The sequence below is a fragment of the Nycticebus coucang genome, chromosome 4 (assembly GCF_027406575.1).
Source record: "Nycticebus coucang isolate mNycCou1 chromosome 4, mNycCou1.pri, whole genome shotgun sequence".
Classification (NCBI taxonomy): domain Eukaryota; kingdom Metazoa; phylum Chordata; class Mammalia; order Primates; family Lorisidae; genus Nycticebus; species Nycticebus coucang.
The window spans coordinates 115728329-115740488 of NC_069783.1; the positions used below are offsets into that span (position 1 = coordinate 115728329).

General features: G+C 45.1%; 2 protein-coding genes across 15 annotated transcripts in view; one reads left to right on the forward strand and one right to left on the reverse strand.

Annotated features, from left to right (window-relative positions):
• The window catches only part of SH2B3 (SH2B adaptor protein 3), a 48692-nt gene extending 45060 nt beyond the window's left edge, over window positions 1-3632 (forward strand). For both annotated transcript variants that reach the window (XM_053590255.1, XM_053590256.1), the window contains exons 7-8: window positions 43-214; window positions 381-3632. In XM_053590255.1, coding sequence (XP_053446230.1) covers window positions 43-214; window positions 381-676 — 468 coding nt within the window. In that variant the 3' untranslated portion in view covers window positions 677-3632. The remainder of the gene's footprint in view (window positions 1-42; window positions 215-380) is intronic.
• A 1050-nt stretch (window positions 3633-4682) lies between these two features.
• Window positions 4683-12160, reverse strand: part of ATXN2 (ataxin 2) — a 145947-nt gene continuing 138469 nt past the window's right edge. For 7 of the 13 annotated variants that reach the window (XM_053590241.1, XM_053590240.1, XM_053590239.1 and 4 more), the window contains 3 exons: window positions 11001-11146; window positions 8465-8692; window positions 4908-6316 (listed from right to left, as the gene is read on the reverse strand). In XM_053590241.1, coding sequence (XP_053446216.1) covers window positions 6080-6316; window positions 8465-8692; window positions 11001-11146 — 611 coding nt within the window. In that variant the 3' untranslated portion in view covers window positions 4908-6079. Of the gene's footprint in view, window positions 6317-8464; window positions 8693-11000; window positions 11147-12160 lie in introns of all 13 variants that reach the window. The other 6 variants (XM_053590232.1, XM_053590231.1, XM_053590236.1 and 3 more) reach the window with 2 other exon arrangements.

Sequence of the window (12160 nt, forward strand, 5' to 3'; positions counted from 1 at the left end):
GGCCCTTGGGGGACAATCTGAGTTTACTGTTATCTCTTGTAGCACCTGCGCCTGTCACTGACTGAGCGAGGCCAGTGCCGAGTGCAGCACCTCCACTTTCCCTCCATCGTGGACATGCTACACCACTTCCAGCGCTCACCCATACCGCTCGAATGTGGTGCTGCTTGTGATGTCCGGCTTTCCAGCTATGTGGTAGTTGTCTCCCAGGCACCAGGTGTGACCCTAATGATCTTTTGTAAAGGGGGTGGCTGGCACAGGTAAACTGGGTGGAAGGTAAAAAAAAAAAAGGCTTTGTTGCAGACCAAGGGTATGAGATCTTGTGTCTTGTCAGCAGCTGCAGCAAGACTTACAGTGTGGTTTCTCTTGGTCACTTGTCCCAGGTTCCTGCAACACTGTCTTGTTCCCTTTCTCCCTCCCTCGTTGGGATTCAGAGCTGGGCCTTCCCCACCTTAGCTCTTCTGGCTGTCCCCGGGGGCTCAGCCCAGAGGGTCTCCCAGGCCGATCCTCACCGCCAGAGCAGATTTTCCACCTGGTGCCTTCACCCGAGGAACTGGCCAACAGCCTGCGGCACCTGGAGCCGGAGCCTGAGCATCGAGCCTGGGACTCAGACTATGAAATGGACTCATCATCCCGGAGCCACCTGCGGGCCATAGACAATCAATACACACCTCTCTGATCAGGGTGGAGTCCCAGGCCTCAACAGTTGCCCAGAGGAGCACAAGCAGAGATGTGAATGTAATCTTTCCTTCCTTCCAGAGAGAGATTTAAGGGACACTGTTAACTGCTTGTTCCAGTTTGGATGTGACCCTTCTATTAGGCCTGTTAAAGGGCCTCCTATAAGTTTCACCTAGCACCTGGCTTTCTCATTGTTTACAGATGTAGTTCTTGTTTGCTGATGTGGGCTAGCTCCTGCCCTATGCCCCTAAGACCAGTCCCCATCACTCTTAAGAGGAGAGGGTGGGGTGAGGGCTGGACCTGGCAGTGGACATTTGTTCTCTTTTTCACTGACACTGTCACAGCTGATGACAGACTTTATACGGGAAGGGGAGGGGTCACCAGCAAGCCCAAAACACTAACAAGCCCTGGATTCTCACACAGTGTTCCCATTGTAGCTTCAGTCCACATGGCAGGGCTGCTGTATGTTTGCCATAGATTGACCACACCTAATCCTGCTTCTACTGTTAGCTTTAGGACAAAAACTGTCAGAGGGACAAAAGCTAAAGGTCAAAAATGATTTTAAACATTTTACCTCAGATTAATTTTTTTAAAGGATTCAGGTTTCAAAACTAAACCATTCTTAGTTACCCATGAGATTTTTATAGTCAGACAGCTATGCAAACCCTACTGGACTGGTTCATAGTCTTAGCCAGGATGCCTGGCTTCCTTTTCTGTTGCATCCTGGGGACAGTCACCTGCTGAGCAATGTCTTTCCTCAATGTAATGAAGTGAAGGGTGCCATCCTTTCAGGGAAATTCAGGCTATTACTGAGATAGGAGGATGGCAAAGAACAGTCCTACCCTGGTGCCTTATGAATAAAAACACAGATTGTGGTTTACAGCAGCTTTACAGTGAGAGTTAAATTAACTGGAGTTTGAGGGCGGGACAAATGAAAACGGAAGGAGGGCTCCTGGGCCCTTTCTAGTAAGTAAATCCTTCAGCAACAGGGCTGGCTCAGAGCCTTTCAGGCATCTAATGGCTTATTAAATTATCCCACAAGTGGGTTTTAGGTTCATTTTTGAGCCAAAATGGAAGCCAGGGATCTGGTGCCATAGCTAATGAGAAACTCTTTTAATAGCCCACAATCAGTGTTCTGTTCCAGCATGTTACTGCTTCATTTATGTCCAAGCACACATGGGCACACACAATCTCCACCATCAAGAGAGGTCCTAAAGTCAAATCTCCATCTATACTTGCCTTTCATAAGTGCTACAATTCACAGGGGGGCTGGCTCCTCCCAGAACCTTCATGTAGAAGCTTAGAAAAAAGAGGAGGCAGTGACAGAGTGAACTCAGCTGCCCCTGGATGCCAGCAGAGCCATTCAGTATAGCCCAGCTATCAGGCTCCCCTCCCTGTAGTGGTTTCTAGGAAACCTGGGAGTTTAGTATAGTTTAAGATTTACAGGTACATCACAGGCCAAGATGAAACATGGGCCTAAAGGTAACAGTACTGCCGGCCTTATCTGGGGAGAAAATCTGGCCTGTTGTTTCTGGGCTTCTTGGGAGGAGGTGGGGAATCACCCATCTCTGTACCACTTTTAAACTTCAAGAACCATAAAGTAGCTCCAACACTGATCCAGTTTGTGGTCCATTTTTAAGGCCACCTGTCTTTATTTTCTCTAAAGCTGATTCCTCTAGAAAATGAATGCTAAGTAGTATGAACCAAAGAAGTAATGTTCTGGATGTCTTTTTTAGAAAGGAAAGCTCATCTCAGAAAGTCAATGCTGATGAATAATTGGTCCTGATTTTCTTCCTGTCTATACAGGAAAGGGGCCAGGTAGATGATGAACCAATTAAATTCCTGCCCTCCAGCCAGAAGTTTCAACATCTGGGATATGGCATCTTCAAGCCAGGGGAACACATTTCTTAGCAGCCTCTCAACATTTCTCTCTCAGGTAGTGCCAAAAGGCACACCAGGTACAATAAACTTGGCAGTTCTACTCATTAGTTGCCAAGTACAAGCTTGGATTTCATGAAGAGGACTGGAAGTCACCCTCCTCCATACTGCTCTCTTTCTAAACATGTCCTAGTTACCAGGACAGGTCAAATACATTCTGACAGAAAGCCCCCTCATGGCCTTGGGAGGAAGTTGACACTAAGCCAATGCCTGTTCTTTGTGTTAGAGCAGGCCTAGCTGAGGTAGAGGTGGCAGCGGTGTGGGGCAGAACCTCTTGGCCACAGGTAGCCCCTCATGGGTACGGCACGTTCTACCACTCTCCTCCCAGTTCTGATGGGCCCAGGCCTTAGTGCCAATCTAGGCAGCAGGCATCACGATCCCTCCAGTTAGCTCTAATTATAGACAAGTATAGCTTGACAGTTTCCAGCACCATCTCTTTCTTCATCTGACTTTGTTAAACTTTTACAAACTAACAGTCACCAGCACCAAAGAATTAAGTCAACTAACCTGCCTTGAATTTTAGACCAGCAATCCATATGGCTTTATCTGGTATAGGTCTTCTGCCTTTGATCATTTCTGGACCATATAGGAAAAAGGAATAGTGATCATTAAAATCTTGGGCCAGAGAACACTATTTTTACATTAGTTTCTTAACCTAAAATCAAGGCCTCAAACTCTTCTGAGGTTGCCTGAGGTTCCTTCATGCTTTTTATTCAGGGCTAAGTCTCCTGTTGCACATGTCATGTTAGCTCTAACATCTCCCACAGGCTAGAGGAACTTGGTAGCATTATTATCCACTGAGTCTTAACGAGGACACATCTGACATCCAGTGTTTAGTTTAAATACACAGCACATTGTGGTAACAAAAAGTGGATTCATCTTGTATCATAGGCAGAAGGTATTTGGCAAATTTTTATGTATTGTTTATGTACTGTACAAGTAACTTATTCTTAAATAATGCAAATTTTGCTATAATGTACAAATTGCTATATGTGAATTAAAGGTTTTCAGAATCTTGATTTGTTGCCACAATATTTAAAGTTAAAGGCTCTATGATCTCGTAGGGCGGTGCCTGTGGCTCAGTGGGTAGGGCACTGGCCCCATATACCAAGGGTGGTGGGTTTAAACGTGGCCCCGGCCAAACTGCAACAAAAAAATAGCCGGGCATTGTGGCGGGCACCTTTAGTCTTAGCTACTTGGGAGGCTGAGACAAGAGAATCGCCTAAGCCCAGGAGGTGGGGGTTGCTGTGAGCTGTATGATGCCACAGCACTTTACTGAGGGTGATAAAGTGAGACCCTGTCTCTAAAAAAATATGGTCTCAGAGAACCAACCACATGCACTGAGGGTGGCGGGTTCAAACCTGACCCAGGCCAGTTAAACATCAATGAGAACTGCAACAACAACAACAAAAAACAGCTGGGCGTTTGTGGCGGGCGCCTGTAGTCTCAGCTACTTGGGAGACTGAGGCAAGAGAATTGCTGAAGCCCAAAGAGTTTGAGGTTGCTATGAGCTGTGACGCCACAGCATTCTGCAGAGGGCGACAAAAAAAAAAGACTATGGTCTCTTTAATACTCAAATGTTTGTTCTCCTTTTGTCCTTTACCTACAGTTTGGGAACATTAATGAATACCTCTGAGTCTATAAGCTACTTTGTGCATCTGTTCAGCCTTTCTGCCCTTTGGATTTAATGCAGTTAAAAGTGTCTCCTGCCCCCTACTGGGTAAACAGGGGCCTGAATTGGGACAACTGCCAACTAATGACAAGCATTTTGGTTCAGGAGATATTAAAAAGGAAGCTTACAGAATTGGTGTCAGCCTGAGGACGTGGGATTTCAGTGCTGCCCAACCTTGGCCAGCCTTCCTCCTCCTGAAGCAGACCTCTAATCCACCAAAGGGAATATTTCAGTCTTGTCTTTTTCTAGAGATAACCTTGAACCAGAACTAAAGGTGAAGAAAAAAAAGAATTTGACAAATACCTTCCAGGATAATACAAAAGCACGCTCAGCCTGCCTGTCATGATATTAAATATCCTACAATAGAAGTAGCTTATACAAACACACACTAACTTTATCAGTTTTTAAAACTTTTTTTATTTTTTAATTTTTTTTATGTTTTTATTTTATATTATCTACAAAGTAAAAGTTTTTCCCTTAACTTAAAAGTTGATCACTGTAGACAGTGATCACCTCATCAAACTTGATTTATAAATAATAATCCGTCAGTTTGACGTTAAGAATTTACTGAACCTTTGTCAAGTTTAGTAAAAGGGTGTTGGGTTCCAAGTCTTGATTTTTTTTTTTTTTTTTTTTTTTGCAGTAATAGCAGCAAGAATCACTCTTGTTACTTCTGTTGCTAGCTGATGTGTTCATGACTTTCAAGGGTATTTAAAAAATAAATAACTTCCAGTTTCGGCAAGCAGAGTTGGGTTACTTGCGGGACTTTAAATCAGCATATGGAATTATGGAATAAGCCCACAAGTTCCTAAATGCCTCTACTCAGTCCAGATATCTTCCACTGCAAGTGAACTGTTAACATTCCTATTGGATGTTACAAGAAATCAACATATATTTTTTAAAAACAAAATAAATGAAATTCTAGTTTTCTGTGCTTCCAGTTGGTAGAAGCAGTAGAAGGGAGGAGGGAATTTGGCCTTTCGGTTCCTCCAGGGCAGCCTTACAACTGCTGTTGGTGGTGGGCTTGTACTGTAAAAAAGAAAAGTGAATATTTAAACAGAAAACTGGCAACACCACACATAGCCTAGTGTCTCTGCAGCACATGGCTATAAACTATCATTGTGCTAGCTGAACAAGACTCAAAATTTAATTCACTTTCCCAGGTTCCCATCTGCACCAAGAGGGGGAGGGGATAGGTGGGTGGGTAGAAACAAACCAGTCAGACATAAAACCACTTCAGATAAAACTCTTAGAAGACTTGTTGCTCATGGGGTAGAAAAAAAGGCCTTAACATACCCCCTCCCCAAATATTAGCCAAGCACCAGTATTACTTTCAGAATAACAGGTCAGACTATGAAATTTCACCATGGCAGCCATCAAGTATTAGAGCACAATCACAGGCGCTCTCTCCCTGTCAGGGCATAGGCTGGAGCTGATACTACACTCAAAGCCAGTCCATACACAGCACTTGCTCAGCAGTAGTCTTCTCCAGAGCTACAATCACTCTGCCATGGTAATAACCCCCCATATGTCAGACTATTGGGACTCAGGAAGGAAAACACTGCCCTGTCCAGCCTATCATAACAAGGAAGGCCAACTGAGTCCTAGGCATGCATCAGCTACACAAAATGCTTCTTGTCAAGCCAAATCCTGTATACCATCAGAACACACACAGACTCGGCTCCTGGAAGCCTCAGGCCCTGGCTCTGAACTATTGTCACTGTCCCTCCTGTGCAGCACTCTTGGATGCATCTTGCTAGTTCTCAAATTCGGGGCTTGAAGTGCTAACCCTGCCTACCAAATGACCTGTGCGAGCAGAATGCTTTGGGTGTCCCGGCGGCCCCTGCACACACACGCCTCACCTGAAGGGTGCGTCATATAGGGGAAATGCGCTGTTGTCGAGACTGGAATGGGCTGTAGTGCACTTTGAGCGAGGGCGGCCTGGGGACCGCCGGGTGGCTGTGTCGTCATTAGCATCATTGGCGCATGGGCAGTTGGATGAGAAGGAACCATTCCTGACTGTACATGAGCCTGAAACAGAGAGCTCTTTTACGCATACAGGCAACATCTCCAGCTTAAACAACAAGTCAACTGTGTTCCTTTCACTGGGCCAGGACTCTCAAGACAGGGCAACATGGGCCTTATGGCCCAGTTCTTTCTTCTGGGGACACTCTAGAAGATCATCAATTGTCCTACAGACATGTTTTACCTTTTGGCAGACCCTGCAAGGTTAGAGGAACAGGCACCAAGTGAGCCTGGTAAAAGTCAGGGCCTGCAATGTCCTAGACGTCAACTTTCTGATTATCATATTCAATGTATGCAGCAAGGTCTTCACAAAGATCAGACCCCTAATCCAAGGGCAGGTCTCTCAATTTAATAATGACACAGATGGGATGATGCTTCAGAATCTGGCTTCTATGTGGGGCCTAAGGTAGTCGTTTTACAGATAACGTTCCTTTCAAATAGAAAAGCAGATTATTATATAAGCAGGAACTATCTGTCCTCCCTTTGCTTTTAGCGTGCTCAGCAGAGAGAAGAGACTCTTTGGGCCCCTTGATTCTCTAGAAAGATACACTGATGGAGGAGGTTGGCTCCAGTGAGATGAAAGGAATAATCGGAAATCATCTGGGCCAGCCCAGTGTCCTTGTACCAAGTGATAGTGAGTTTAACCTGATCTCACTGTTGAGTTGGAAAGGTGATTTTAGTCAGTCCAACTAGTTGGATCCCAGCTCTGCAGGGGTTCAGCAGGGTCAGGAAGAGCTCTTGTTTCCTGCCTCCCAAACTGTACACTCTTCTAAACTATGATAATCCTTGAATGACATGCTGTTTTAACTTTTTTTATATTCCAATGGGCCCAGGGCATATTTGGGCTTCCCTGTGTTAACTTTTTTGCTCTTTCAACACAAAAACGCAATGAGGTTTTAGGGAGCCCAACTTACATGTAAGTTCACATACCTACTTAGCCACCAGCCTCTGCTAGACATCTACAGGACCCCAGCTCTTATGAAGCTGTTTCCACCGAACCACACTGGCCTACACTGACCAAACCAGCTTCCCTCCCCACTATCAGAAGCAAATCAACTGCAGTGCACTACACCACAGAACCTAACCTTTGCAGGGTGTTGACACCTAAACATCCCACAGCTGTGGAACCTTAATTACAAGGTAGCCTTCAGAGAGATAGATCCAACTAAGTTACATCTCTAGCCCACACCTTGCCAGAGCCTCACTGGCACACTATTTGACAGGAAATGGAACTCAAGTGTGGCAGGTCTCATTCAGACCTGCCTAAGAGAGTTCTGTTATGAAAGTAGCAGAAAAAGACATCTAATACAGCCAAGTCACCCTTAACAGCTCCAAGGGAGGGCCTCAAGGACAGCATTAGAGCCCAACTTCAGTGCAGCTCCTTCTCCTCATTAGACAATCCAACTTGGCCCTGGGATTGCATCAGACCTTTGTCAGCAGCTGATGCAGACAGCAACCACTGAAATGGCAACCACACCTTTCAACCTTTAGAAGCATACACTGGAGGTGAGCTCCAAAGTGCTTCTAGGGGTGCTCTTTAAGAAAAATGAGAACACCTGAGTGCTTCCAGCTTCTAGTTACACTGCACCAATGTACAAGGCCAAGCCCTCTCAATAAGTACAACGTAAGGTCAAAGCAGATATATGAATAACCAGGGAAAACAACTGGAGAGCTTTTCTCTGGAACTCATGTAACTAACATTGAAGCTGACAGGCCTAGGACAGTTAGCTTGGAGAGCTGAGAAACTGCGAAGGCCCATCATCCCTGCCAGGCTTCCATGAGTATTGTGTGTAAAAGGGTGTATGTATATATATGCATACATATAAATAGTAATGAAGCTATGTAGACATAGCAAAGCAGACACAAGAAGGAAAGGAGGACTGGGTTGCATTCCAGAGTCAAAGATACTTTTAAGGTCTTACTGGGGAAACATTAAAGGACTGACCAATCACTGACTTCACTGATCCCATTACAAAACCACACAAACATTCATTTAGGGCCAGATCACGTGTATTTGAGCAGGGAAAAGGAGACAGGCAGATGGCATCACACACAGGGTTTCCTAGCTAGGAGAGCACTTGGCTTTCAGCTGCTTATCTGATAACCTTCATATTCTACTTGGTCTTCACAGGAAGTTGGCTAAAGCTAGTTTACCTGAGGTACGTGGGCCATGTGGGGTGGATTGGTATATGCTGGCTGGACATGAGAAGGATGAATCGTAAAGACGGTCTGTTGTGCTGTTGGGAAACTATTCTGTGGTGACTGCGTATTAGAGGCAGGTGTCATAGAAGGTGGGGTTGGCGCGAGCCCTGCGTGGTAAATAGCTGACTGCTGCTGTGGACTGGCCAGATGAAGAGCCTGAGCAGCCTGGTGCTGATGGTGCTGCAAAGTGACAGGAAATAAAGAGAAAAATGTCTTTAGTGAAAAGCAGTTAAAGGTTACACACAAAGCTGAGTTTTGCACACATGGGTGTAAGATGAAGGCACTATGAAGTACAAGAGAATGTTCAGGGAGGTAAGAGCAGGCCTGGGGGTACCTTCTGTCCAGAGACATTTTTTCTGGGATGCAGAAACTTAATCCTGGGAATTTGAAGCCCCCAATCAAGCATAGGTCAAATAAGATTTCTGCCCCAGGGATCTCAAAGAAACCCTTATCTGCTACCATTAACAAACATGATTAAAGAAGCTAATAGGGGCCAGGTGCATTAGCTCAAGCTTGTAATCCTAGCACTCTGGGAGGTTGAGATAGGTGGATTGTTTGAGCTTAGGAGTTCAAGACCAGCCTGAGCAAGAGTGAGACCCGTCTCTACTAAAAATAAAAAACCAGCTGAGTGTTGTGGTGGGCAGCTGTAGTCTCAGCTACTCGGGAGGCTGAGGCAACAGGATGGCATAAGCCTAGATAGAAGTCTGAGGTTGTGGTGAGCTATGTTATCACAGCGCCCTAGCCAGGGGGCAACAAAATGAGACTTTTTTTTTTGAGACAGAGCCTTAAGCTGTCGCCCTGAGTAGAGAGCTGGGGCATCACAGCTCACAGCAACCTCCAACTCCTAGGCTTAAGCAATTCTCTTGCCTGGGATGACAGGCGCCTGCCACAACGCCCGGCTATTTTATGGTTGCAGCCATCATTGTTATTTGGCAGGCCCGGGCTGGATTCGAACCAGTCAGCTCAGGTGTATGGGGCTGGTGCTTTAGCCGCTTGAGCTACAGGCACCGAGCCAAAAATGAGACTCTTGATAAAAAAAGATAATAATAAATAAATTTTAGGAATGAAATTAAAAATTCCAAGCAGTTTGTTTGTTATGAACAAAACAGTCATGTTAAAATATGAACTTCGTTAGATTTTTCATTAATAAATGTTTCTAGAGCTTACCCAATCATCTTAACAACATGTATCTTTTTTTTTTTTTTTTTGTAGAGACAGAGTTTCACTTTATTGCCCTCGGTAGAGTGCCATGGCATCATACAGCTCACAGCAACCTCCAACTCCTGGGCTTAGGCGATTCTCCTGCCTCAGCCTCCCGAATAGCTGGAACTACAGGCGCCCACCACAACGCCCAGCTATTTTTTTGTTGCAGTTTGGCCGGGGCTGGGTTTGAACCCGCCACCCTCAGCATATGGGGCCGGTGCCCTGCTCACTGAGCCACAGGCCTCAAGCTGTCATCCTGGGTGGAGTGCAGTGGCGTCACAGCTCACAGCAACCTCCTAAACTTATGTGATTTCTCTTGCCTCAGCCTCCCAAGTAGCTAGGACTATGGCACCCGCCATAACGTCCCAGCCATTTTTTTTTTTTTTTTTTGGTTGTAGTTGTCATTGTTGTTTGGCAGGACTGGGGTAGATTCAAACCAGCCAGCTCTGGTGTATGTGGCTGGTGCCTTAGCTGCTTGAGCTACAGGCACCAAGCCTTGACATGTATTTTTTATGTTTTTAAGACAGAGCCTCAAGCTGTTGACCTGGGTAGAGTACCATGGCATCACAGATCACAGCAACCTCCAACTCCTAGGCTTAAGCGATTCTCTTGCCTCAGCCTCCCAAGTAGCTGGAACCACAGGTGTCCACCACAATGCCCGGCTATTTTTTGGTTGTAGTTGTCATTGTTTTGGCAGGCCTGGGCTGGATTTGAACCTACCAGCTCTGGTATATGTGGCTGGTGCCTGAGTTGCTTAAGCTATAGATGCCAAGCCTCAGCATGTATCTTAATGTGATTAAAAAAAAAAAAAATTACTGGGCCAGGTGCAGTTGCTCACACCTGTAATCCTAGCAGGCTTTGGAGGCTGAGGCAAGATTGCTTGAACTCAGGAGTTTGAGACTAGTCCGAACAAGAGTTAAACCCCATCACTACTAAAAAAATAGAAAAAGTTAGCTGGGCATTGTGGCAGATGCCTGTAGTCCCAGCTGCTTGGGAGGCTGAGGCAAGCGGATGTTTAAGCCAATTAAGTTTGAGGTGCCAATTAAGTTGAGTTAGGCTGACACCACAGCACTCTAGCTTGGGGACAGAGTGAGAACCTGCCTCTAAAACAAACAACCCCCCCCTCCCCGAAAACTACCATCACCCCAGGGGGTACAGCTGTATCTGACTATATGAGGGTGGGCATGCCATGCGTTCTGATCTCATGGTATCTGGCACCTGACGAAAGTACTCAGTTACTAGAACCAGGAAGTAACTGAATACAGACCGATGAGTTTCTCCTTACCTGAACAGGACTGGGTGCAGGATGACTCCCACCATGTTGGCTTTGTTGCTGTCCAGTGGGGGTAGCTGAAGGCTGAGGATGTGGAGTATGTGGGTGCAGGGTGGCATTAGGGTGCGCATACTGCTGAGCAAGGGAGCCTGTGGAAACTAAAGTGAAAGAAAAAGGAGCATGTACAACCACCATGTGTGACAACCATCACTCCTCTGTGCCTCATCAACTAAGCTTTTGACGGTTACAATTCCTAACTTATGCTACCATCAATCTCTATAGTGGACTCCACTTAAGCCATCTATTGTTTTGGAAAAAAAAAAAAAAAGAAAAAGAAGTATAAAGTTATTGCTTAATAATCAGACTAGCATTTGATTCATATTATAATTTAGCTGTATACATTATATTCAAAACTAATTAGTTTGAATTTACTCTTGAAGTAGTCTCTAAGTTTTCCAGAAAAGGCAATTTCAAAGCATATGTGGAAACCAACCCAAATAATCCCACACATTACACTCTCTATAGTTCAAGGCCATCATCAGGCTAACCTCACCATGCTACTGCCCTATAGGCACAGACTATATTGGGGCTGGGGGGGTGGCTGTGTGAGCTACTTGGCAAAGTCATAGCTGTATCATCAGGGCCAAATGATTGCAAGTCCAGCCAATCATAGGAGCCAGCCTGCCAGTTTGTTCCCCAGAGCCATACTCATGGTTCTCTCACCTTTGCTTTATAAAATCCAAAGGATGAAATTACCCAAACTATGTAGAAAAATGAACTCCCTTCAAAGTGTCCCAGTACTTAGAAAGATTTTTACTAGAATAATTTCAAAGGAAATATGATGAGCCAGTTTAGGTTAAAATAAAGGTAAGAACCCAAAGCCAATTCTCTGAATCTCAGCATGGATCATACCTTTGTACAAACAGGGAGATTAGGTACAAATTCAATTTGTCTTTCAAGAACATCAAGTTGAGAATCAGAAGCACAGTAGGATGTGCTCACTGCTTCTGGTGACTATGGATATAACACACTGATATAAATCTAACCTTGACATGGCAATGAGCTGAGAAAAGTGTTTCCAAGACAGCATTAGCAAGGCATGACTTTTAGCCCTCTCTCAAGAAATGAATCCTAAAATCCTTTAGAAGCTAAGCCTCCAAAATACCTCCTCA